Genomic DNA, 26195 nt, shown 5'->3' with positions numbered 1-26195 from the left:
TGGAGGTTAAACATGTAATTGCCTGCTCTTGGAAAAAAGAAGAATGTCCTGGGGTTCCTCAGAGGATAAATGGGATGACTTCATGACTTGCCTTGGAAAAGATTATTTAATGAAAAACAAACTTCATATATCTTGGTCCATTTGGAAAATGGTTTATGACTTTTTAGAAAATCTTGATGGTAAGTCTTTTATGGACTTATGGAAGTATATAAACAATTAAAGGTTAATACTGTTTTGTTTTTGTACATGGAGATGTAAGGGTTTTGTTCCCTTTAAAAAAAATATATATATATATATATATATATATATATATATATATATATATATATATATATATATATATATAAGTTTAATATTATTATTATTTATTTGCATTTGGTTGCACTGGAAAATACCAATTACTGTATATTGTTTATGGTTTTCATAATGTTTGATAACATATTTTTACAAAGTGTAGATACTGGAGATTTCTCCAGAAAACATTAAATAAACATTTACATAAACACCAACAATTACATGATGTTTTTTGCTAGATAACAGTGCATTTTTTAAAAAAAATATGGTTTAGATGATTTTAACTTAGTAAAGTAAGCACAATCTGTGACTTGCCTTGCAGCCAACACTATTATCAGAGCTGCTTTTAGAGAAGAAAAAAAATAATAATAAAATTTAAAAAAAAATTTTTTAACACCTTCTGGCCAATCAGAATCAATAACAGTGCTCTGGTTATATTAAATAACTAAGAAATAACTACTCACAGTTGTAGACATAGCAACAGTTTGGTCCATTATTTGTTAAACTTTTGAAATCTATTGTTGAAAAGAATTATGGGCTTACTGATATGCAATCCTATTATAAAATTATAGTCTAAAACCAATTTTAATTGAAGCAGTCCTTTGATAACCAGTGCACAAATGCTGCCCAAAATCGGAGCCTACCTGGAAAGCTGTCATCTGACTGGAATGCACTAAAAATCTATAAAACTGGATGACGAGAGAGGTTTAAAATTTGCTTACAACCCCAATTCCAAAAAAATTGGGATGCTGTGTAAAATGTAAATAAAAACAGAATGCAATTCAAATCTCATAAACCCATGTTATTCACATTAGAACATAATAGAAAACATATCAAATGTTTAAACTGAGTAAATGTACCATTTTAAGAAAAAAATACACAAGCACTTAAAAATTCAGGAAGAGAAAATGCAGACTGAAATTTTCTATATTTTATGTATATTATGCTCTGAAGGTTAATTGTGTGCACAACTTGAGACACTAAAGCCATGAGACACTAGATCAAGGTCATGGAATTATAATGTGTGCATGTAAGCTATTTTATAATGCATTCATTTCACTATTTTAATAATTCCTGAATTAATAAAATAGTGTCAATGATTTTGTTAACTCGGTGTGCTCTCCTGTAAAGCAAACATACTGAGGATAAGCTGCCCAACCTTATATCTGCTATGATTTCAGCTTATATTACAACCCCAATGCTGAAAGGTATATACAGGTTTTAGAGCAACATATGCTTCCATCCATATACCATGCCATATTTACTTCTGAGAGACTCTGCCTCTCTAAGATACTCTTTTTATACCCAATCATGTTACTTATCTGTTGCCAATTATCCTAATTAGTTGCAAAATGTTCTTCCAGCTGTTTCTTTTTAGTAACACGTACTTTTCCAGCCTTTTGTTGCCCCATCCCAACTTTTTTTGAGACGTGTTTTGGCCATCAAATTTACAATTACCTTATTTTTTCTTAAAATAGTACATTTACTCAGTTTAAACATTTGAAATGTATTCTATGTTATATTGTGAATAACATATGGGTTTATGATTTGCAAAATCATTGCATTCTGTTTTTATTTATATTTTACACAGAGTTCCAACTTTTTGAGGTTGTATTTCTTGTAGCTGCACCAGTTGACCCCACGTTCTACCTGAGCAGAGCCGTGTCCAACATCGTCTGCGCACTGGTGTTTGGTCAACGCTTCAGTTATGAGGATAGCCACTTCCTGCGTCTGCTCCAGGTCTTCACTGGAGTACTGCAGTTTGGCAGCAGCACATGGGGACAGGTACAACACAATGGATTTCTTAGAGAAGCTGGTGAGACCATTCATGCAAACCTTCAAAACCTCAGGAAAATAAGGAACACATTGTCATTGAACAATCATCATTCTTCAATCATCAGATCTCTCATATATAAGTTCAATGGTGCCTTAATTTTCCATAGTAGAACTGCACTAAAAGTGATTTTTTTCCCTAACATAAAACTTTTCTTTAGAGCTAAATGTTCTCTGCTCAGCATAAAAAATCAAATAAGTTCAATTTATATTGACTTTTACAGTTATGCATCAAAATGATAATATTAGTCATATCACATGACACATACACACACGAGGGGGATAAATTGTAATAGTATTAACAAAAATAATTAAATAATAAAATATCTAAATAAATGACTGGCAGTGGAATGTCTGAGTTGCAGATCATATGTCTGAGTTTTGAAACAGAACTCTTTTTAACTACATTTGTACCTCTTATTTTACAGCTGTATAATATCTTTCCATGGCTGGTTGAGCTACTTCCTGGTAATCATCTCAAACTTATAAACGATGTGGATGAACTCAAGGACTTTTCTAGGGGCAAAGTACAAGAGCACAAGGACAATTTGGACCCCGAAAACCCACGAGACTTCATCGACTGCTTCCTCATCCGACTCAAACAGGTAAGCAAACCTTTTCACTACTTTTCTTTATTTTATTTCCGGTGTCTAGTGTAGTGGCGGGATGATCAAGTATTTCACCTCCAAAATCGGACTGATTACGGGCCGCATTCAGAGTTGAGTTACTTGTGTGCAGTGAGGTGTTTAAACTCCAGATGTAACTACAGACGTAAGTACTGTTCATGTTGTACAAGATTCTACTAAAGAAAAATCTGGTAATTTTGGAGGTGTGAACTATAGAGCATGCAGGTAAATTGCATAATCTGAAGGGGGTGTTTAGCTGAACACGAATATCTCTACCATAACTTATGGTCTTAAAACGCCAATTCTGAATAGGGCCCTACTTGAATAGGTTTGCTGATAGTCAATGTATTGTAGGTCAGATTTTTATGAAGTGATTACATAGCAGTAATTTTATTTAAAATTTACCATAGGCAACTTTTATTTTTCCAACAGGAAAAGGACAATCCCAATACGGAATTTCACTATGAAAATTTGATAGCCACTGTCTTAAACTTATTCCTGGCTGGGACTGAGACCACAAGCACTACTATCAGATATGCTCTCATGTTACTGATCAAGCACCCTGAAATACAGAGTAAGACCAACCAGAAACATATTTGTACTGAAATAACAATATTAAATCATTCTGCTTTTCCAATAAAAACTTTATTTAAAACAAACAAACCAATACATAATAAAATTTTTGGTATTTAATATGTACACTCACCATCCACTTCATTAGAAACACCTGTACATATTCTTATTCATGCAATTATCCAATCAGCCAATCATTTTGCAGCATATAAATTAGATCTTACTGACTTTGACTGCGGCATGGTTGTTAGTGCCGGACATTCTGGTTTGAGTATTTTAGAAATTGCTGATATCCTCAGATTTTCATCTACAGCAGTCTAGAGATTTCACAGAATAGTGCAAAAAAACAAAAAAAAAACCAACCCCCATCCAGGTTCCTGTTCTTGTCTGAAAGGAGTGGATCCTGATGTGGTCTTTGGCTGTTGTTGTGCATCCTCCTCAAGGTTCAACATACTGTGCATTTTGAGATGCTTTTCTGCTCACCTTGGTTGTAAAGAATAGTTATTTGAATTACTGTAGCCTTCCTGTCAGCTAGAACAAGTCTGACCATTCTCCTCTGACCTCACTCATTAACAAGCCATTTCTGCCCACTGGATTTTTTTTCTACACCATACTTTATAAACTCAAGAGACTGTTGTGTGTGAAAATGTCAGGAGAAATGCAGTTCCTGAAATACTCAAACTGGTCTACCTAGCACCAACAAATCACTTAGATCACATTTTCCCCCACTCATTAACTGAAGATCTACCTGTATCTGCATAATTTTAAGCATTGTGCTTCTGCCACACGATTGGCTGATTGGACAATTGCATGATTGTACAGGTGTTCCTAATAATGTGGGTGATGATTGTATAAATTATAAATTCAGTATTCAGTTTAACTTCATAAATGAGAACTTGGGGTTTGTGGTTTAAATATGATAGCCATCTGAGGGATTTACACAGTTTCCCTGTTATCCAGAATATTTTAAAATCCCATTTGAAATGCAATCCAATATTATTCATTGTTTAAATGGAAATTAAAAATAAAAATTTAAATTCCTCACAGCAAATTCTGTACAGGAAAGGTAATCTCCAAGGTCTTATAACAAACTGGATATTTATAGTACATCGTTATTATGTATTCGTATAAATGAACGAATATCTGGGAAACTATAAAATGTCTAATGCTAACAATCCTATGTTCATGCTAATTTTGTGTACAGCACATGAAACATAATCAGTAACAACAGGAAAATGTATAAAACAGCAGCAATACTCATAATTCCCTAGTACTGTTTGTTCTTATACAAAATTGTACGAGTTGCAGAGTACAACATTATATATTGTACACAATACTGATTGCTCGTTCCATTTTCTCAGCTCGCATGCAGAAAGAGATTGACACTGTGATTGGACAAGAGAGAAGCCCTTCATTGGAAGACAGGAAGTCCCTCCCATTTACTGATGCAGTAATCCATGAAGTGCAGCGTTATATCGATCTCGTGCCGCTCAATGTTCCTCATTACACCACACATCAGATTACATTCAGAGGCTACACAATTCCAAAGGTAATGATCAACAAATTACTTAAACACACAAAAGCAGGGTCAAACTTTTAAAAACATTTAGAACTTCTACACTACTGGACCAAAAACCGGTCAAAATCTATGTGATCCAGTCGACAAATTATTTCTACACTAGGCTTGATGGAATTTTGTTACAGATTTGTCAATAAATGTGCCCAAGAACTTTAACATTTGACTGACATGGCAGATGACCAATCACAGACATTTTCTTGTAGGCCTTCAGCAAAAATGCAAGGCTATCATTTTAAACACTACTTACCTGCATTACACAAAAGTCTTCTTGGATTCTGTAAACTTTTTGTTCCATCAGACTATTGTCTATATCGTGCCCGGAAACACTAATTGTTACCATGGCGTTCAAAAGTTTGTAATTCCTCTAAAAACCGGTGCATGGATGTGTGTATACACAGAAGAATCAGATTGCTTCCTTCAAGATCCTCAAGTTTATGGCCAGAAAAAGTGTGCAAATGAGGCTGAGACAAGCTTATGCTATATAGAGATTTTACTGTGTCTGTTCACCCTGTAGTATATTGAAAAGTGTCATGTAATGGAGTTTGAGGACGATGGCAAGTGCAGTAAAAGACTTTATTTACGAGTAACAGGCAGACAAATCCAAATCATGATAAAGAAGCATGGTCAAAACAGGAAATGGGTCAGGCGATCTACAAACAGGCATAAATAGGGCGAGGCTAGAATCTAGAAGTGGAAGAAGCTAGAGTCGAGAAACGAAGTCAATAAACATGAATCAATCCGAGAAACGAGGAACGACTGCTTGGTAACGAGAATACACTCAATACTATGCAAAGTCATGGTGTTCAAAAAGTCTCTTACGGCGTGGTGTGAGTGAGTGAGATTGGCAACAGGTGTGTGTGATTAGAATTCCGGAGAAGGTGAACATGTTTGTGGGAAGTGTAGTCCATATCTGTAGGCCGCAGTGCAGGATGGGAAATTTAGTAACTGGTTTGCTGTGACTTGACAGAACCCTCCCCTAAGGGCGCTTCTCCCGAAACGCAAAAATACACTCCCTATCCCGGCGGTCCTGGCCCTCTGGGCAAAAAGTCTTCGCATGAACCGGGAGACTGAGCGTCGTCCTCAGCGGCGCAGAAAGGCGGAGCATCATCCTCCATCGAGTCTGCAGGCTGAACTTGGTTGGCTGTGTTAACAGACTCAGGCATGAGCAGAACGTGGTTGATTGCGTCAGCAGACTCGGGCGTGAGCAGAGCTTGGTCGTCCGTGTCAGCAGACTCGGGCGTGAGCAGAACTTGGTCGTCCATGACAGCAGACCCGGGCATGAGCAGAACTTGGTCATCCGTGACAGCAGACCCGGGCATGAGCAGAACTTGGTCATCCTTGTCAGCAGACTCCACGTGAGCAGAACTTGGTTGGTCGTGGCGTTGGTTTCAGGCGTGAGCAGAGCCTGGCTGGTCATGATGTCGGTTTCAGGCGTGAGCAGAGTCTGGTTGGTTATGACGTTGGTTTCAGACTGGAACTTGGCGTGGAAGGTCACATCATTGATTTCAGCCTGGAACATGTCATGAGAGGCCGTCTCTTCGACCTCGGCCATCTCGTGCGTCTCAGGTTGGAGCCCTGGGGATGAGACCACCTCATGCGTCTCAGGTTGGAGCCCTGGGGATGAGACCGCCTCGTGCTTCTCAGGTTGGAGCCCTGGGGATGAGACCGCCTCGTGCGTCTCAGGTTGGAGCCCTGGGGATGAGACCGCCTCGTGCGTCTCAGGTTGGAGCCCTGGGGATGAGACCGCCTCGTGCTTCTCAGGTTGGAGCCCTGGGGATGAGACCGCCTCGTGCGTCTCAGGTCGGAGCCCTGGGGATGAGACCGCCTCGTGCGTCTCATGGTGGAGCTCTGAGGATGAGACCATCTCGTGAGTCTCATGTTGGAGCTCTACAGGTGAGATCACCTCGTGGATCTCATTCTGTAGCTCTGGAGATGAGGTCGCCACATTGACCTTAGACTGGAGCTCGGCAGGAGAGACCACCTCATGGATCTCGAGCTGTAGCTCTAAAGCCAAGGTCACTACGTTGACCTCCAACTGGAGCTCAGCAGGTGAGACGACCTTGTTGGTCTCAGGTTGGAGCTCTGGTGTGGAGGCCACTCTCTTTGCCTGCATATAATAGTGGCTGAATGGCAGGGCAGGTTTATCTGTCTAGGCTAGAATCAGAGTCGAATAACAAAGTCAATATACATGAATCAAAATGAGGAACAACCACTTGAGAATACACTCAATAATACGCAAAGTCATGGTGTTCAAAAAGTCTCTTTTATGGCGTGGAGTGAGTGAGTGTGAGATTGGCAACAGGTGTGTGTGATTAGAATTCTGGAGAAGGTGAACGTGTGTGTGGGGGAAGTGTAGTCCCTGGTGGCCATGTTTGTAGGCCGCAGTGCAGGATGGGAAATGTAATCACTGGTTTGCTGTGACATGACAAAAACACATTATTAACACATATTATTTAATGTTTTACTTTGTGAATTTAATTTATTTTTGAAAACAATACACTCATTTAAATTCTGATGACTGCAACACACTCCAAAAAAGTTGGGACAGTCGACTGTTTACCACTGTGTAACATCACCTTTTCTTTTAATAACACTTATTAAGAGTTTGGACGCTGAGTGAAGACAACAGTTGGTTAAGTTTAGCAAGCGGAATTTTCCCCCATTCATCCATTATCTATTTCTTCAGCTGTGGAACTGTACGGGGCCTTTGTTGCCTTATTTTGCACTTCATAATGCGCCAGACATTCTCAATCGGAGACAGGTCAGGACTGCAGACAGGCCATGCTAGCACCCACGCACTCTGCTTATGCAACCATGCGCTTATAATCTGGGCAGAATGTGGGTTGGTGTTGACCTGCTCTGGATGGCAGCATATGTTGCTCCAAAATGTGTACATATCTTTTTGCATTAATGATGGCCTCACAGATGTGCAGGTTACCTATGCCATGGACACTCACACACCCCCATACCATGACAGACGCTGGCTTTTGGACCTGACGCTGATAACAGATTGCATGGTCCTTATCCTCTTTGGCCCGGAGAACACAACGGCTGTTTTGTCCAAAAACTATTTGAAATGTTGACTCGTCTGACCACAAAACATGATTCCACTGTGCTACTGTCCATCTCAGATAAGACTAAGCCCAGAGAAGTGGGCGGAGCTTCTGGACAGTGTTGATGTATGGCTTCTGCTTCGCACAGTAAAGCCTTAACTTGTGTTTGTGGATGCAGCAGCGAATACTATGATTAGACAATTGCCTCACCTGTTTTACATCACTTTTTTTATTTTAACTTGTCACATCGTTATTAGTCCTACATTGTCCTGTCTCAACTTTTTTGGAACGTGTTGCATGCATCAATTTCAAACTAAACGTTTATCTTCAAAAAACTATGCAGTTGATTATGTAAACCATCAAATACCTTTATACGTCTTTATACTTTTTTTTCTTTAAATACAAGTCAAAGTACATTTACAAATCACTCCTCTTTGTTTTTATTAGCATTATCCATACTGTCCCTACTTTTTTGGAATTTGGGTTGTAACATCAGAGTATATTAGTGTGTGAAATCATTCAGAAATATGCCAAAAGAGATGTCTTAAAAATGGGAGATGAGCTAATCAATCTGGAATGATTTGCACGGGCCTACAACGAGGTATCAAGTCTAACACTGTACAAATAATGTTAATGGTAATTATAATTGGCAAGTGATTAAATACTCTGGGGTCAAACACAGAAGATCAACAATGAAAACGTCAGCCACACGGACAACTGATTTATAAAAATGTCTAATCAAAATGTACTTTTTTCTTTTCTCTCTCTCTCTTTTTTTTTTTTTACAGTTAACTGCACATTACTGTGCAATCACGTAATAATCCACCATCCAGCTGAGTTTTTGTGATTGCAGTTCCTGACTGCACAACTGATAACATTGAAAATCATGCAATCCTGTCTCCCACAGGAGACACAAAACTCTTAATTTCCTGTCATTTTATATATATTCTAGATGATTAAATTGTTTTTATTTTGTATTTTTTATGGAAAATCATGAGGGGGGAATCTGTGTCGTACAAGCCCAGGCTGAGACTAGATTTGATGTACTAAACACAATTACAGTCACTAGTTTTGGTAAACATTTCAGTAAATCTCTTGCAGGACACAGTAATCTTGCCCTTGCTTCACTCTGTTCTGAGGGATGAGGAACACTGGGAGAAGCCCTGGTCATTTGACCCAAGGCATTTCTTGGACACAAATGGCAACTTTAAAAAGAACCCTGCGTTCCTGCCTTTTTCTGCAGGTGAGAACTGTCATTATTCACCAGTACACAGTTTAACAAGGACACACAGTCATTAATTTATGCAATCCAAAACAACTTTCTCAAGTTGTATCTCATCACTTGCAGTAGTTTTCTGTCTATAATATGTAGGGGACACAGTGGCTTAGTGGTTAGCACATCATACCTCCATGGTTGGGGGTTCAAAACCTGCCTCTGCCCTGTGTGCATGGAGGTGCACATGCTTCGGGGGTTTTCTGTAGGTACTGCTTCCAAAGACGTGCACTGTAGGCTGATTGATATTTCCAAATTGCCTTAAATGTGTGAATGTGTGTGCGATTGTGCACTGCGATGAGTTGGAACCCTGTCCATGGTGTCCCCCACCCGAGTTCCCTGGGATAAGCTCCAGCCTCCACCGTGACCCTGTGTAGGATAAGTGGTATGGAAATTGGATGGACAGCTAGCAAACATGGCATTGTATATACTGTCACCTTCTGCACTCTAAAAATAAAATCATACAGTGAAAGATAGAAATTAATTTCTATTGTCCTTTTTTTGACAGTAAAATGTCAGATTATATGCATATGAAGTGCTCTGGCATAAATATATATACTACTACTACTGCTGCTGCTAGTGTGTCTTCTGTGGTATGATCATGATTATGTGCAAACTGATAGGGCTCTTTATTACTTATTGCCTTAAAACGATGCAGAATTAGAACCTCCTCAACACAGATGTACTTTAAGGCATTCAAATTAAGATTAATTTATTATGTTGTCTTTTTTTCTCCTCCATAACTGGCTTACATATATATATATATATATATATATATATATATATATATATATATATATATATATATATATATATATAAAGAAATGCACATTCACCAACATAGCCTTTGCACTGCTTTGCACTGATGCTTTCATTGATATTCAGGCTGATTATTAACCACAAGTCAATCAATATGGTAGTGAGTGTTTTCCAAAGCCAGGGTAATCTCTGTCAGTGTGATCTTGTCAGATCTTGATAAGGTCAATTTTTACACGTGTATATAGTGGGACATAAAGTAAATCGTCCAGGAATAAAAGTGACTATTTACTTTATTTCCTACTATACTGTATACATGTAAAAATGGACCTTACTTGTTCAATCAAGATCTTCACGTGAGGAAAAATCTCATCTCAAACATACAGCCAAGCTGTTATAGGTTTCTGACTGTTATCAACTTGCAACCATTTCACTGACAAAGAGCTTTAACTGAAGAGCTATCAGTGTCTCCATTGTGGAAAAAGGACTGTACAAAAGAATAGAGAAGCTCTGTACTCTGCACAAAGATACATACAGTGTCAGTACTACAAGAGTAAGACCAGGACAAAGCTATACAATGACAAGGATGTAGTTTGTAGCTCCACAAGTGTAGAATGTATACAACAGAATCAGGATGAACTACATAACATAGTATAATGCAATGCTGACTTGACTTGCCCTTCCTTCATGCAGGTAAGAGGTCCTGTGTGGGAGAGTCTCTGGCGCGTATGGAGCTATTTATTTTCCTGGTGTCTCTGCTGCAACATTTCACCTTTACCACACCTGGAGGACCTGAGAGTGTTGATTCCACTCCTGAAATCAGCGGCTTTGCCAACCTGCCTCGCAAATACCAGCTCATCGCTACCCCCCGCTGAACTAAGAGATTACTGTAGGCAGACATTTCAGTCTTAATGCAATTACTAGTGCAAAGATTGTAGCCTGATCTCATCTCGCATAGATTTTCATGGAATTGAAGAGCCCAAGATAGTATTTGTTAATATATCATACAAGCATATATAGTTATGTTTTGTTTTGAGTAAGGAATAATTGATGAAGGGCCATGGTAATGCATTACACCTGTTCATTAATTTCTAATAATTCAACGGACCTGAGTCAATTATTCCACTTATAGCACAGTTATCACAACTCAAGACATTGTTCAGCTGTTTAACTTTAAGACATTTGTCAGGTTTTTGTCCTTAAAATGCTCTTGTGTGTGGAACTAATTTATTACGCATCCCATCTTAAGCCTCCGTTGCTAATTCCAAAACGTCATTTTAGAGCTAGTAAAGGAGGCTTGAACCATTGATATGCAAGAGAGAGAGAGAGAGAGAGAGAGAGAGAGAGAGAGAGTGAGTTCAGATTTCATACTGATAATATAAAAATAGAACAAATAAATAAATAAATAAATAAATATCGATTTATTTATTTATACTTATTCACAGGGTTTATAAGTGAATAAGTGGCCTACTTATTCACAGGGTTTCTCGTTTTTATTACTGCAGAAAATGCAACAAATAAAGAAATAAATATTGATGCTTGTTCATCGCTCCAATAACTGCATATCAATGGCTCAAGCCTCCATTTCGACTCGTGGCCGCATTACCACCTCGGTGCGCATTATTTTTCTAATAAGTTAATGGACCGTGGTCAATTATAACTTACTTATTTCTGGAAACTCAAAATTGTCTGTAATTTTGTTTGTTGTTAAATGTGTGTGCGGTGGTGGACAGTAGGCTTTTTTGTAACTTTAGTAACTTCTCTGTCAGTTCAGTTAACTTGGCGAAGTGATATGGAACTTTAATGTGGTCAAGACCTGAGTGGAACTACTTTAGGTGTGCATTTACTGAAAAATAATTTCACACCTCAGAACATCTGTCTGCCAGTCAGAATCGATTTCACTACAGCCTCTGTTTACACAGCTGACAAAGGACTTTTGTCTGAAACGTTCTGTTTCACTGGAAGCTTTGTGCACTATACTGAACTTTTACCATCTCTACATGTACAGTATATTCATACTGATTGTATGCTTGTTTTAGCACATATTATTTTTAGATGTTACTTATAGAAGTAAATTACCCATTGGAGCTGTTTTTTTTTTTTTTTTTTTTGTGATCTGGATTCTTCTGAACATGCCAATATTGTGTATGACCTAGACTGTGTTTCTTACCACAGTTATTGGATTTGCTCTCTCTCTCTCTCTCTATCTCTCTCCTAATTAACATCATTCAAATGGGTCTTATGCTCATGAGTCTCCTTTGTGACTGTTTTCTCTTCACTTTTCTCTTTTTTCAAATTACAAATGATAACAACTGAATGAGTGAATTAAGCACCAAACCAAACTCCTTTGTTCAGAGGGTAAAATAGTATTATTTCCTATTTTTGCTTGTTTGTTTGTTTTTTACTAATTCATTTGAAGTCTTACTGTCCCAAAATGTAAGCGCTACACACTAATGACTACTTACGTTAAAGAAAGGATAGATGTGTACCAGAATAGATCATAGTTTAAATAATGTTTTAATTTGAACAAACTAACTAAATAAACTATGATATAACTGCCGGTTCTACCGATCAGCTGTATTTTATTGTTACTTTGTTGGAACATGATTTTTTAATGATAATTTGGTTGGTGATTTACGTAGGGAGTTCCTGCAAGCTACAAGCCCTGAGGTGATATGTCTATTCAATTATTGAGTGTTCCACAGATAGAAAAAACTTCAACAGAAGAACAGAACGTCTTTCATTGAAAGATGACATGCAGCTTTTGTTGAAATGTTCACTATTTTCTTTATACAAAAGAGTTTTTTTTGCATAATAGTCGGACTGTACCGTAGACACCAGCGTTTACACCACTAGGATGCCTGAAAAAACCTACAGTAATGCCTTGAATATCTAAAAACCTGTTCTGAAACCAGATATACTTTTGCATGTTATTAAGTGCAGGCTTAAATGAGCTCCATTAGGAATGTTGAACTCACTGACAAATATTCAACCATATTCATAGCCTTGACACCCATTAGGGTCCAAAATTAGTTACTGCTCTAATAAGAAGGTAGTATAACAACCACAGTCTTCTGAAGTACTTTATTTTTGGCTGTAATTTGATATTACTGTTGTGTTGATCCTTTTTTGCAAAAGCAACCCAACAACTCTAACAGTTTCTAACAGCCATATTTGTGTTCGTAGACTAATAAAAGTCATTCCCATGGCTAAAGTGATTTAGCTAACATAATGCAACCTTAAAGCAGTATACTGTATGTAACTTTCAAACTAACTAGGGTTACTGTTTCATTAGCATTCATAGACAGTCAGTAGTCATTTCAATTTGTTTATACATACAGTAGCATAGTAATTTTGCTAATACAATATTGAATATGTTCATTTTGATAACTGCAATACACTGTTATCACACCACAGAGTATTTGGAACTTTCTTGTTTCATTGTAGAAAATTTAATTATGTGCTTTATGTGATTATTCCTGAGATTATCATCAATCTTTATTTATTAACTTACTTACTCACCCTGTCAGTATTTAAAAAATGAGATTTACCCAATAATAAATAGCTAAAAAGGTCAAATCTATGGATCTATATAACATGTTTGGGTTCTGCTGATTTGTATTAACTTCAAAGTAAAAAGTTTTAGAGAGACTTCTTGCTACTAATGATAAAGAGTTTGTATTAGTGCAACACCCAACCCTGCAATTAGTTTTATGTGTAACTGCAATAGACTTACACATAAAATGTATAAAAAGGCTGTGAAGCCCCAGACAAGAACAACATTTTAAATACAAGCAGTCATTTCTTAAACTGCATTTAAAAGCTTTGAATTAATGTTTTCTGACAGCAATGCAAGCCTTATAAAGGATGACCTTTTGCAAAAAAAAATATACTACTCCCTGTTCAATTTGGCACAAAGGTGAGCAAGCTAGGACTAGTAAAGTCACTTAGATTAGCTACAATCCATCTTGGGTAGTAATAATTCAACTAAGGCCACGTGCTAAGGTGCTGACGTATCATTGGAGGTGAGAGTATATACTGACTAATCACAATCATTTAATGTTTGCACAATATATCAAGAGTTTAAAATTATACAGAAATATGCTAAATAAGTTACAGTTACACATGTAATTCCTTTTAAAGTCAATCCACATCAAACTTTATGGCAGTGCCACTTCTTGTAATGTTCCTCATAACTACAAATTGTACAGGGATTATATAAATTTTGTTGTGCTGTTGTAAATTCCAATAACATCCCGTAACATTTGCCATCAGTTTTATTTATGTTTCAGGGTTAGATGTTGGGCAGATGGTGGTCATACTTGGGCTTGTGTTTGTTCTTCAGCTCGGGTGCTGGGGAGATGGTGCTGCTGGTAAGTTGCGGCAAATACTGGGCCTGGAAATCAAAATGAAAAGTTTTCTCAATCGAAAATAAATTTCGATGTTTCATAGAATTAGTGGATAAATAACATAAATTAGAGGCCATGGGTCATTGTCTCCCATCTCTACTAAAGGTCGACCGATACGGCATGATACTGATATGATAACTAAATTGGGCAGTACCTATCACTTTTTATGTGATACTGAATGAAATCATAACACTCACAGTAAAATACTGCTGAACTTTATTACAAAAATAAACAGTACTGACTGTACCATGAAAATGTACTGTACTTTTAAAATGTAATAAATATATAAATATTAATATATATTAGTTATTAATAAATATTAAAGTAAATAAATAATACACATACAAACTGAACCAAAACTTAACACAACACCAAATAACAAATAAAAATAGAGACATTCAAAATGTTAAATTTTTTAACTTCAAATAACACAACAAAATTTGTCAGTGATCGTTTTTATTTTGCCTCTAGAGGCTGCTCTCGTACTGTTTAATGACAGCAGATCCTTCTCAGCTGCTCCCACAATGGATGCAACTGAGAAGAACTATCGGTGTGGATTTTTGCCAGCAATCGGTTATCAGTGCCGATTAATCAGCAAAATTGATCAGCTGGCCGACCTCTAATCTCTACACAGGGCCTGTTCAGATATAGTTCTCAAAGTGAGTGATTTTTAATAGAATAACAAATGGGATATTTTATAAACGTTGTTAAACCAACTTCTGACTAAGACTGTAACATAACAGGAAAGTAAATGGGTTTGAATACTTTGTATTTAAATGTAAACATGGTTATAATTATGATCATTATTTTACTGTTTATGGGAGTAATTGAGCCAAGTATTTTTAGGTTTGTTCCATTTTTTAAAAAAAGGAAAAAGAAGAAAGAAAAAACACTCCAGTGGGTCATTTTAATGATAACATTTTAACGTTTTCATCCCATTTGCTGGTTAATGCTGGCTTCTTACTGTTTTGCTTGGGCTCAAGCCAATTATTTATTGATGGCACTCTTTTGCTATACTTATGGTCATAAATTAAGTGAATGTGATGAAATAGGTGAAAAACTTCCACCTACTTAAAAATGTGCATATGTTACCACATCACAAGACTTCCTCTTAGTGTAGATGCATGGATAGGACGTTACATACCCCTGGCACTCTGCGTCTGGCACCTTTCTCATGGCGCCTCATGGGTCGGTCGCTTTCTCGTCCCCATCCGACTCCAACCTCATCCTGGAAGTATGGCAGCTCTAATAACTCCTCACATGTCAGTCTTTCAGCAGGGTCCATCACGAGACAAGACTACACACACACACACACACACACACACACACACATACATACACATACAATTTAATGTATGGTTACATATATTAAATCATATTACACTATACATATTACACGCCCGATTTATGAATATTACCTTCATCACAGTAATGGCATGAGGAGAGGCACCGTGGAACTTCTTCTCAAGTGGCTCCTACAATAAGCCATATTTATTAGCTTAACAATGGTGCAAATTGTGTGCATGTGTGTGAGAGCGAGAGAGAAAGAGAAAGAGTGAGAGTGTAGTGTTACCATGGTATCTGGTTCAGAGATGCTTACTCCACTGAAGAAAGCATTAGAGCGGAACACCTGCTGGTGTCGAGGAATAAGGTCACCTGAAGCAACAAAAGTTCAAATCTTTGTTCATAAAGCTTTAACATGTTTAATATCTTTAATATGTTGATTACACACTTCCCATTTTGTGAAGCTCAACCTTTGGTAAGTAATAAAACAATAGCTAATGATGTGTCATTCTTAAATAAAAAATGGTAGCTTTTGCAAAATGCTGAAGTTCTTCAAGATATGCTGTTATAGGAAAGTAATCAACTTTGGGGTGGTAACACCAACTTCACTTCCCATCACACCACCCTGTTGTTGACCCGTCGTGTTATTCCATACTTATTAAACATGGGGGTGGGATTAAGATTAGAGTAATTGTACATTTGGTAAGTTGATTATCAATAGGAATTAACGATCAGTGATGCAATTTTCAATACAAGGATGACTGTACAATGTGTTGCAAAAATATTTAATTTAAAAGATGCTGTATAGTTGTCTATAAAAGAGTTTGATGTCTATATCTTTTGCTTTGTTAACAACTGGTTAGTGTAACTCTATCAGAAAGTTCAATGGGTTCTCCAATACTGCTTCCTTAGTTTATTTTGTGTTTTTATCCTATACTGATCTTGTTCAGGTCATACCCAGAGTCTTACGGATGAGGTCAAGCTGATCTACGTCTGAGCGTCCAGGCCACAGTGGACTCCCAAGAAGGAGTTCAGCAAAGACGCAGCCTAGCGCCCACACATCCACCGGTGGGCCGTACTGCGTGTCTCCTACCAGAAGCTCCGGTGCTCGGTACCAGCGTGTGGCCACATAGTCAGTGTAGTCGTCACCTGGACCAGCTATCTCACACACACACACACACACACACACACACACACGATCCACGTCCATAAACATTGTCTTTCATTCATATATTGACCCTCATTGACAAAAAGTTGAGTTACAAAATTAAAAAAGATATTTTAATAACTTAGCATTTACAGTGACACACATCATGCTGGGGACAACTGCACCCATCAGACCACACTATTCTTTACACTCAAGCTACACTTTAACCTATGGTAACGATACACTGAAGTCTAAGAAGGTAAGAGGAGCTGACTGGGAGGCCCTGGATTTCACACAAGACTGATTAGCAGTCTCAAGTTAAATGCTAGATAGGTGGGGAGCAGGGATGAAAAACCTGATATCACTGTTTCTGTTATATTACAGTATACAGCATTTTTAAAGATGACTTTTAAGCTACTGTAATCTTCCAGGAAGCACTGGCCTCAATCTCATACCTTAGGGTTTTTTTTTAAGCGTTACTGTTCTAACTCAGTTATAATTAGTAGTTACCACATAATGTGCTCAGTCATGAATAACTGGTTAATAAGCTTGGATGTTAAAGTAATAATTATCATTTTAAACATAACCACAAAAACTATTCCCAATATTCTTCCAGCCATGATGATGAGTTGGTGCATTATTTAAACATTTGAAAACTATCAAGCTCTGTGACTTACAGCATGTTTTACAGGGGAAAAAAAACGTTGTTTTTTTTTCTCACTTGCTAACAACAACAAAAAATTCCCACAGACAGTAGGTTTAAACATAACAGTGCAGTGCAATTCTATATTTGAAATTCTACAGCTAGGAAACCTGATACATTTTTAAAAATACATTTTCAATAGATTAATAGATACAGTCATAATAATAGCAGTTAACATAATAAATAAGGGCTATATTCAGCTGTATAACTACAGACATAAGGTGAATTGCATGATCAGAATGGCCCTGGAAATCAACTTGAGCGTGTGCATAACCCATCTCTGAATATGAGTAACTTTCCCAATGTAAATACTGACATAACCTTTGGGCTTAAAGTCATGAAATCTATGAAATCTAAATTTTTCATGTTTTGTGGCTTTTAGTATGAATATGGTAGCCTTAAGGTTATCTACAAGCTAGTGTACTCCAAAACAATAACAGAATTCACATTTAGAAGATATAGGCATTCAAAATTTATAGTCTCTCTCTACAACCAATACGGATCAACAATTTTGATGATATCATTCTGCACTTCAGCTTCTCATCGGATTTTCTGTCCAGTCAAATGCTCTTTAGAATCTGAAGTGTCCCGCCACCAATAATTGTAGGTTTTCTGGCTGTGAGGTAAGCTAAACGGTATTGGCTATTTAAAAAAGGAGCCACACGATATGTCCTGCCCTGACTTCCTGTTTCAGTGGAAATTACATCAACATATCAAATAATGCTACGTGTTCCAAGGCATTTCACAGGGACTTTAAGCCACTAACACAGAATACAGTCATACTGTCATTAGGTCTAAGCATGGTGTGGATGCTAAACACACAGAAAGAAAGCGAGAGAGTTTGTTAAGAGCAGAGGAATGAGGAAGAAGGTGACCTACTCAGGATGCGGGCAAACCCAAAGTCGCACAGCTTAATGATGCCCGTCTTGGTTAGGAGGATGTTTTCTGGTTTCACATCCCGATGGATACACTGTTGAACACATTTCAACATACGCATACACACATAGATACTGTTCACTGGAGGTCTTACGTACACCAAATAGTAACAGGCAAACTATATTAGTTTATGCATTTGAAGTTTCATGCCTGCACATTTTTTCCTCACATTGTTGAAACAAGCCTGGGTCTAGTGCTGGCTAATGAGAACAACATCCACAGTGACAGTTCTGAGCATTGAGACTAATGGTGAAACAACACATTGTTCTGCTATAACACCTAACTATCATAGCGAGACATTCCAAGTATGAAGTAAAAGCTTTACTTGAGGTAAAGTTGAAAGTCTACACTTCAAAAACACATCTTGATTGCTTCATTTCAAATCCATTGTGGTGTTGTACAGAGGCAAAATTACAAAAATGTTACACTGTCCAAATACTTATAGACCTGACTGTATATGCTGCAAGAGCTACCATATGCACCATAAAGCACCGTATCTCCAATGTTGTTAGGCCTAAGAAAACAACAGTACTTCAGGAGAAGAGAGATCCTGCTTTAAAGATGAGCTCACAGAACGCAACATGTATTCGAGCCAGGTTTGCCTTTAAAAGAACAAGGCGACGGCAGCTGCATTATATAAAGCACACATTGTTTGACAGGCTGGGAGAGGTTACAGAGCCACAAAGAGCTGGATACTGACATTGTGTTTGTGGCAGAAGTTGACAGCCTGAAGAGTTTGCCAGACGATGCTCTTCAGCTGGCCCTCAGGAACCCTACAAGACACAGGGAATAAAAGCAGAGGTGCTGGCGTAAAGCAGGTTTTTGTGAAGTAGGCTTTTGGCAAAAGTAGACGGCATTGGAGCAGTATTGAGTCTAGCATCATTGTCTGACAATTTGACGTAATCACAATGTGTCACACTGAATTATTTTTGGGCTGTACAAAAAGTACAAAAAGTGAGGCCAATATTAAATACATAAATATGACACCATTAATTAATTAACTGAGTTTTTTTTTTGTTTTTAGCATGGAGGGCATTGGAGGAGACAGCATCTTGATCGGAGATTTACCCTGAGTCCTAATTGGCATACTTACTGTATACTATGTACTAAAATTATGTACTCTTTTTGTGAAGAAAAAGTACATACTTTTGAGTGTGTATTAAAAGTAGGGATGCACCGAATGTTCGGCAACCGAAATTATTCGGCCGAAAATAGCAAAAAAAGTATTTTAGGTGTTCGGCTGATTAAGTGAAAAGGCCGAATAAATTTGATTGAACAATGACGTGTTTGATGACGCAACCAAATAGCCTAGAAACCAGAGTGAGACGCGCGAATGTCAGGACCTCGATGAGGGGGCGCGCGCATGCACGAGCTGTGGACACGTGCGTTTGTTTTGTTTCCGTTCCGGAGCATGTTTCTGTCACGTCGCAAGACGTAAGGGAGTAGAGTACGGAAGCAGGTAAAGACGTATTTATTTAAGGGCAGGCAGACAAATCCAGTATCTACTATAATACTCCGCCAGGTGTACAGGGACGCGAGCGGTATATATCCCGAATCTAATCAGCCGTATAGAACCGAATAGAACCATTTTTTGCACTCTTGTCAATGCACCTTTTAATACACATTTTTGTTGTAGGCTACAGAGTGTTCCATTCTTTCAGCAGTCAGTTATAGGCCTAACATAGGCTATTCAATGGGGGCTCAAAGATGACCTCATCAAAATATTTTAGAAGTTATATAAGTTATATTGTGCCTTGTTGGTAGACTATGCCTGCTGGAATGAAGAAAAAATGTTCAATGTTAAATAAATATTTTGAAATTGTAGTTTTTGTAATTGAATTTTTTCTTTGAAAAGCAAGACAAAATAGTAAAAAGCACATTCTGACTATTTAATTTATGCAATGGTGAAAAAAAATGCCAAAATAAATGGAAAAAAAACACGGAAGAAACGTGTTCGGTATTTGGCCTTCGGCTTTCGGCCAAGTTTTTCATTATAAGAATTTTCATTTCGGTGCATCCCTAATTAAAAGAGTTTGCAAGCACAGTACTGGGGCATACTAACACATTGTGTAATGGAAGAGAACACTGTCACCGTAAACAAACTCCTTGTTGCATTTCAGCTTTTTTTTCATTAATTAATCCTTATAGAATTTATACTATATAATTTAATTTACCATTCACTTGATTTATTTTTCCAAATTTCATTTACACCTCTCTAAATTGGGTCTTTGAATTCAGCGAAGCAAACACTCACAAAACTCCTCCTCCCTCACACAAGGAGTTATGGGCAATATTAGCTGTCCATGGATCCACTCTTCGAAAATCTATTGGAAATACAGTAGTAGACCATCTGGGTACCTTTGGGATACTTGATTCAACACACTAAGATTTGGGACACACTAGTTCTCATCTCAGGTACTATTTAATATGGATAGTATGCCAATTGGGATGCAGGGATTGTTTATGTGGACAGCAATAACTGGCTTAGTCAGGTGACCTTTAGCCAGGCAGAAAGCTTTGCCACTGCTGTTCTATATAATTATTTTAAATTGTGTTATGCACTACATATATCAGAGCTGTCTAAACATATTTCATTATCTGGATATATTTCGGAATGATACCACCACCACCACCTCCTCATTTCACTGGTACCATTATCCCATGAGAAACGAGCACAGATATTTGACCAGAGAACTGGAGAGCACAGGAATGCAGAGAAGCACTAATCTAAACATTCGGCTTATAGCTAATGTTTTGTGCATGAGGTACAAAATAGATAATAGACAAAAAATGTACTCCTTCATCTGAAACAGTTCATAAATCTTTTATTTTAATTAAAGGTATAGTCAGTGAATTTTGGCAGCGAAAACTCAAAATCCAAGCAAAAACAGTCATTCTCCTAAGCCTTCCCAAAGCACGCCCCCATATACACACAGGCTTCCTGAACTAGAACACCTGCAATTAGGCCCGTCACGAAAACTTCTTCTGTTGGAAGATATACTGTCCCAGAAATAAGTGCAATAAACAATATTGTAATTTTAAGACCATTTTATGCTACTGATATAATGATAAAATAACAGCATAATAATGCAAGTACACACCTTCAAAGCTCAATGAACTTTTAATTCCTAAGAATATTCAGACACTGGAATTGGAATGTCAAAACATGTTCTTTGTCTTTTGATGAAAATATCTTTTAAATTTAGTCAGTATTTTGTTGTCATCTTTTACTCTGACTAAAATGGCACCGAATATTGGTCAAAAACATTTTAGTTGATGAGAAAGTGCAAAAATGAATCCAAATATTCAGACATTTTATATATTAACAAACATATATTTACAAAATCATGTGAAAAATGCCCTTGTTGTGAAGACCTGATCTGAAATAATAACATTACCATGAGTACACTACCATAATACAATATAATGAATTCTTTATGCTTTAGTTATTCATTTTCCATATTTTAGTGTGTTGTTACAGAAAGAGCATATTCACAACACGACTTATCATTCTACCGAGCGCCTTACTTAAGTTCAAGTTCACTCGCATTCGCATCATTTTGTGCAGAAGCAAGTTGTAATATTAGGTTTATGTTGTGTAAATGTCTAATTATTGTCATGTCCATTCCATTTCAGAGCTATAATCCCCAGAATGCACCGCCGCCTACAAATATGGCAGAAACAAATTACAACTCCCAAATCTGCGCACCAGCACGCTCCCACTCTCCAGAATACTAATAACTGTTAGCTGTTTCCAGTCACATACAAACACACACACACCACCCTTTAAAAAGGATACTTCATATACAAAGACTTTGTGAAGTAACGCTCAGCTGTTCTCACTTTGGCTTACCAAGCAATTGTATATTTTGCTGTTCTGTTTTTTTTTTTTTTACTATGCTCATGTCCTGGTTTTTGTACTTTGGTTCTTCTCTGATATCCTGTTTGCTGATCACCTGACCCTTTTTGCCTGCCTATAATTAAATTGATAATTGTAGGGGGAAAAGTATCAACAACACATGTTCATTTTGTATTATTTTCTAACACATCTTTGTGTGGAAATCAACAAAGGAATGGCTTCACCAAAACAAGATCAAGATTTTAGAATGGCCCAGCCAGAGTCCAGAACTAAATCCAATCCAAAATCTGTGGGGTGACCTGAAGAGGGCCAATTTGACGGTAAAGCTTGTTAGAATGCTTGTGCTAGGAAGAATGGCAAAATATTGCTAAGTCAAGATGTGACAAACTGATTGACCCTTACCCAGAAAGATTGAATGCTGTGATCAAATCTAAAGGTGCTTCAACTAAGTATTACTTTAGGGGTGTGTATATTTATGCAACCAGGTTATTGTAACACTAAAAAAAATATATATTCTTATTGTTTTTCACTTTAATTAATGAGTTTAAACTTCACAAGAAAGGGAGAAAATGTTCTGACATTATTTATTTTGCTTTCATTTTTTGCATCACAAAAATCTTCCATTTTAATAGGGGTGTGTAGACTTTTTATATCCACTGTAAGTAAAAGACAAAGACTAACCCTCTGGGGTGCTTGTCGAGTTCATTGAGGACGGTTTGTTCGCAAAACTCAAAGACCAAGTGAAGTCTTCTCTTCCTCCTGAACACCTCCAGAAGATTGACCAGGTTTACATGCTTTAACTGCTGCAGGGAGAACCAGATGGACAGGATAATTATGAGTTCAGGCAGACTTTGATTAGAGAAGCTACATTCAAATACTGTTTTTAACACATCCAAGGTATTCCAATTGGCCATAGGCATCTGGAAGAGATGCAGAAGTGGAATAAATCTCAGCTCAAATGAATCCTAGTGTTTTCAGTACACTTGGTTGTTATATTTGGCCAACATCTATTTTTAGATATCTTGTTTCTTAGGAAATGCCATCGCATAGTTAGTGCAAACTCTGGGCTTTCCTTAGGATTAAAACGAAAAACTAATAATGTAGCTAAACTAGCAGTCGTTTGTTAGCAATAATTAGCATAGCTAGCTAGTTCCTTAAGTGTTTTAAATTATACTGTACATTATAGGTAGAATTTGCTACATTATAGCTAGGATAAAAATGTATAAATATAATGCTAGTAATTAGTTATTAAATAACTGTCAGATGACTGTGCAGTGATACATTCCTAATTCCTAATCTTTAGCTGATTTGTACAATTTGCAACTTCGTTACTTTATTCTTTTAGATACTTTGCAACTCGCTATAACTCAAGAAACAGACCATACAAATCACAAAGGAAATAATGCTATTGCTCTTGTTGCCAAGTAAGTTTATGTTAACAATCTACTTCCTTTTGTACCTTTGTGCTACAGGTGGCTAATTATGTGTTTGATAAAGTCATAAGGGGAATTTTTGTGGGAGTGTTAAAACCAGCAATGCAAGACCAGACAATGAAGAGCGAGACAGAATGACAGTGATAGAGGAAGAAAAACGTATTTTACCTTCAGCATTCTGATTTCCCTAAGTGCTATCTTCTTAATGACTGGATCATCCTCGGATTCCACAAACTTCTTGATGGCCACTATCTGGCCTGTTTCCTTGTTGCGGCATTTAAACACCACTCCATAGGAGCCCTCGCCAATCTTAGCCAGCTTCTCATATTTCTCCATGGTACAGCAAGTAAGCTTGAGTTCATGAACACTTAAAAAGATAAATCAACACTAACTGTTTCCAGAACTGTTTTTTCTACTTGACAAAAATGAATCATTAAATGCACAGGTATACATGTAATAACGCATATTAATTAGCTCAGGAGAAAGAAATGCATATTACCTCTCGACCATTAAGACTACTTTATCAGTTACTGACTACATATTCAGAATTGTATGCTACTCAATCATGAAACAAAACTTACTTACTACAAAACGTAGATATTAAACACAATTACGCTATTACTGAACAAAGAAAAAAAGTTTACTTAAATCACTGAAGTATCCTAAAAAGTTATTTAATTTCTTTTTTAATGAAACTTATGACCACCAATGTAAACTGCTTCCCAACTTGCTTATACCACAGCGTGGGTGAATATTCGGTTCTGATTGGTCAGTAGGTGTGCATTATTTTTTTATAATAGTGCAGCTCAGACAGTAGTTCAACAACAGGTTAATAATAATATGCTTGTTCTAATATATTATTGTTTCTATAGTAACAGTACAGGGGGCACCCCCACATAATCTAAGACTAATAATAGACTGATTAAATAAATGTTTTTTTTTCGTTTAACAAAGTAAAATATATCATCACTGATGTGGTGATATTATTTAGGAGACATTTATTTAACATTTATGGAAGGAGTCTTGGCTATAAGCGCTTTGTTACAGTCAAAATTTCTCAGCTCGGGAAAGTCTTCAGGACAGAAGAGAGAGAGAGAGAATGAGAGGCTGTAACATAAGAGAGGGGTGTGGGAAGTGGCACTCTGCTGCACGTCCTGCTGCATCACACCCCCCTCCGGAGTGCATTATTTTCATATAAAAGCATGGTCTGGAGTATGTTATTCCTTAAAAATAAACAGCTAAAACAGGCATGCATGTGTGATATAAATATCAAACACAAATCAAGTGAGTTAGGGTTGAAATTGGCTGCCACTAGTTTTCAGTCTTCTTTTTATTTTTAAAAACAGAATACAGTCATACAATAGCCTAAGAGAACATGTTCAACTTTATTTGAAATCCCTATTCTGAGGCAATATTAGTTTGCATAAATTGAAGTTTACATGATGCTAATTGGTGGCCATGAGCTTCTATTACCTGTTAGCTACATTAGCGAATAAATTCAGTTCAAAACTATGTAAGCAAACATTTGAGCTAAGTAAAAACTTTGTTTAAATTAGTTTTCCTTCAAACTACCCTGCTGAAAAAAAAATAGACACCATCACAGAAATTCTGATGGTTTTCACTACAAATACCATTACAAACCATCAGCTACCCAATAAAACCATTACCATTATTAGTCTTTAATTGTATCCAATTGACATAACATGCCACCAATAGAAGGCACCAAATTACCAGTAGAGACCCACAGGGACCATTTAGCTCAAGTATATCATATCATGCTGAACTCCTGAGACAGTACAACCCAGCCCATGGATTTTATTGGCTGGGACACCAGTCCGTCCATCACAGGGCACCAGGCATACGCACACTCATCTCATTCAGGGGCAATTTAGCGTAAATAAAACAAGCTTTACCGCACTTAAGTTTCACCTTGAATCGGCTCACGCATGAAAAGCACGCAGTGATGATGATTTTCCGAGTTTCCGGGATCACCGCTGTGCTGATTCCCTGCGCGTCGGCATTCCTTTTGAGTTTTCCCCTTTGGTTACTACGAACGGTTAAGATATTTATTTATCTTATTCGGATTTCTTTTTTAATCCACCGTTTTTAACCTGTTCTACACACACTTGTGGATGAAAGTTAACCTGTTCGCGCAGCGGTTTACTGGAGGCCACTCATAGAGTAACTTAACCTCTTTAACTGGGCTGTATCCCAAATCGGACTTATAGGTGCTTTTTAGTGTGTTAACACCACGATTTCTCACCATATATCCATGCTATGAAGTGAACTAATACAGGGAGGGTGGATGTATTTGGAATTCAACCCTAGCTGACGGCGTGCTACCTGGCGCCCATGTATCCTAGCAACGAGTCTAGCAACGGAGAAGTGTACATCCGGGTCAGTCAGCGCCTCGGCAAAGCTGATTTATATTAGAAGC

General features: G+C 37.3%; 2 protein-coding genes across 5 annotated transcripts in view; one reads left to right on the top strand and one right to left on the bottom strand.

Moving 5' to 3' along the window:
* LOC128623836 (cytochrome P450 2C20-like) overlaps window positions 1-12558 on the top strand; it is a 17833-nt gene extending 5275 nt beyond the window's left edge. The window contains 6 exon segments of the mRNA XM_053650955.1: window positions 1919-2079; window positions 2556-2732; window positions 3186-3327; window positions 4688-4875; window positions 9060-9201; window positions 10681-12558. Coding sequence (XP_053506930.1) covers window positions 1919-2079; window positions 2556-2732; window positions 3186-3327; window positions 4688-4875; window positions 9060-9201; window positions 10681-10862 — 992 coding nt within the window. The 3' untranslated portion in view covers window positions 10863-12558.
* LOC128623835 (cyclin-dependent kinase-like 1) lies at window positions 7287-26195 on the bottom strand. Of its 4 annotated transcripts, XM_053650952.1 has the most exons (12): window positions 25688-26194; window positions 23927-24125; window positions 23007-23128; window positions 19167-19239; window positions 18410-18500; window positions 16638-16838; window positions 15970-16052; window positions 15815-15871; window positions 15541-15693; window positions 14310-14383; window positions 9365-9600; window positions 7287-7320 (listed from the first exon to the last, which is right to left on the bottom strand). In XM_053650952.1, the coding sequence occupies exons 2-11, from the start codon at window positions 24092-24094 to the stop codon at window positions 9381-9383; spliced, it is 1242 nt and encodes a 413-aa protein (XP_053506927.1). In that variant the 5' UTR covers window positions 24095-24125; window positions 25688-26194; the 3' UTR covers window positions 7287-7320; window positions 9365-9380. The 4 variants fall into 4 exon arrangements, with proteins under 4 accessions (XP_053506927.1, XP_053506928.1, XP_053506926.1 ...); XM_053650953.1 differs by lacking the exon at window positions 7287-7320 and having other exon boundaries at window positions 9244-9600; window positions 25672-26195; XM_053650951.1 differs by lacking the exon at window positions 7287-7320 and having other exon boundaries at window positions 9245-9600.

The sequence above is a fragment of the Ictalurus furcatus genome, chromosome 20 (assembly GCF_023375685.1).
Source record: "Ictalurus furcatus strain D&B chromosome 20, Billie_1.0, whole genome shotgun sequence".
Classification (NCBI taxonomy): Eukaryota; Metazoa; Chordata; class Actinopteri; order Siluriformes; family Ictaluridae; genus Ictalurus; species Ictalurus furcatus.
The sequence above is the reverse complement of the archived record's forward strand: the minus strand, read 5'-3'. Positions and strand labels throughout refer to the sequence as shown.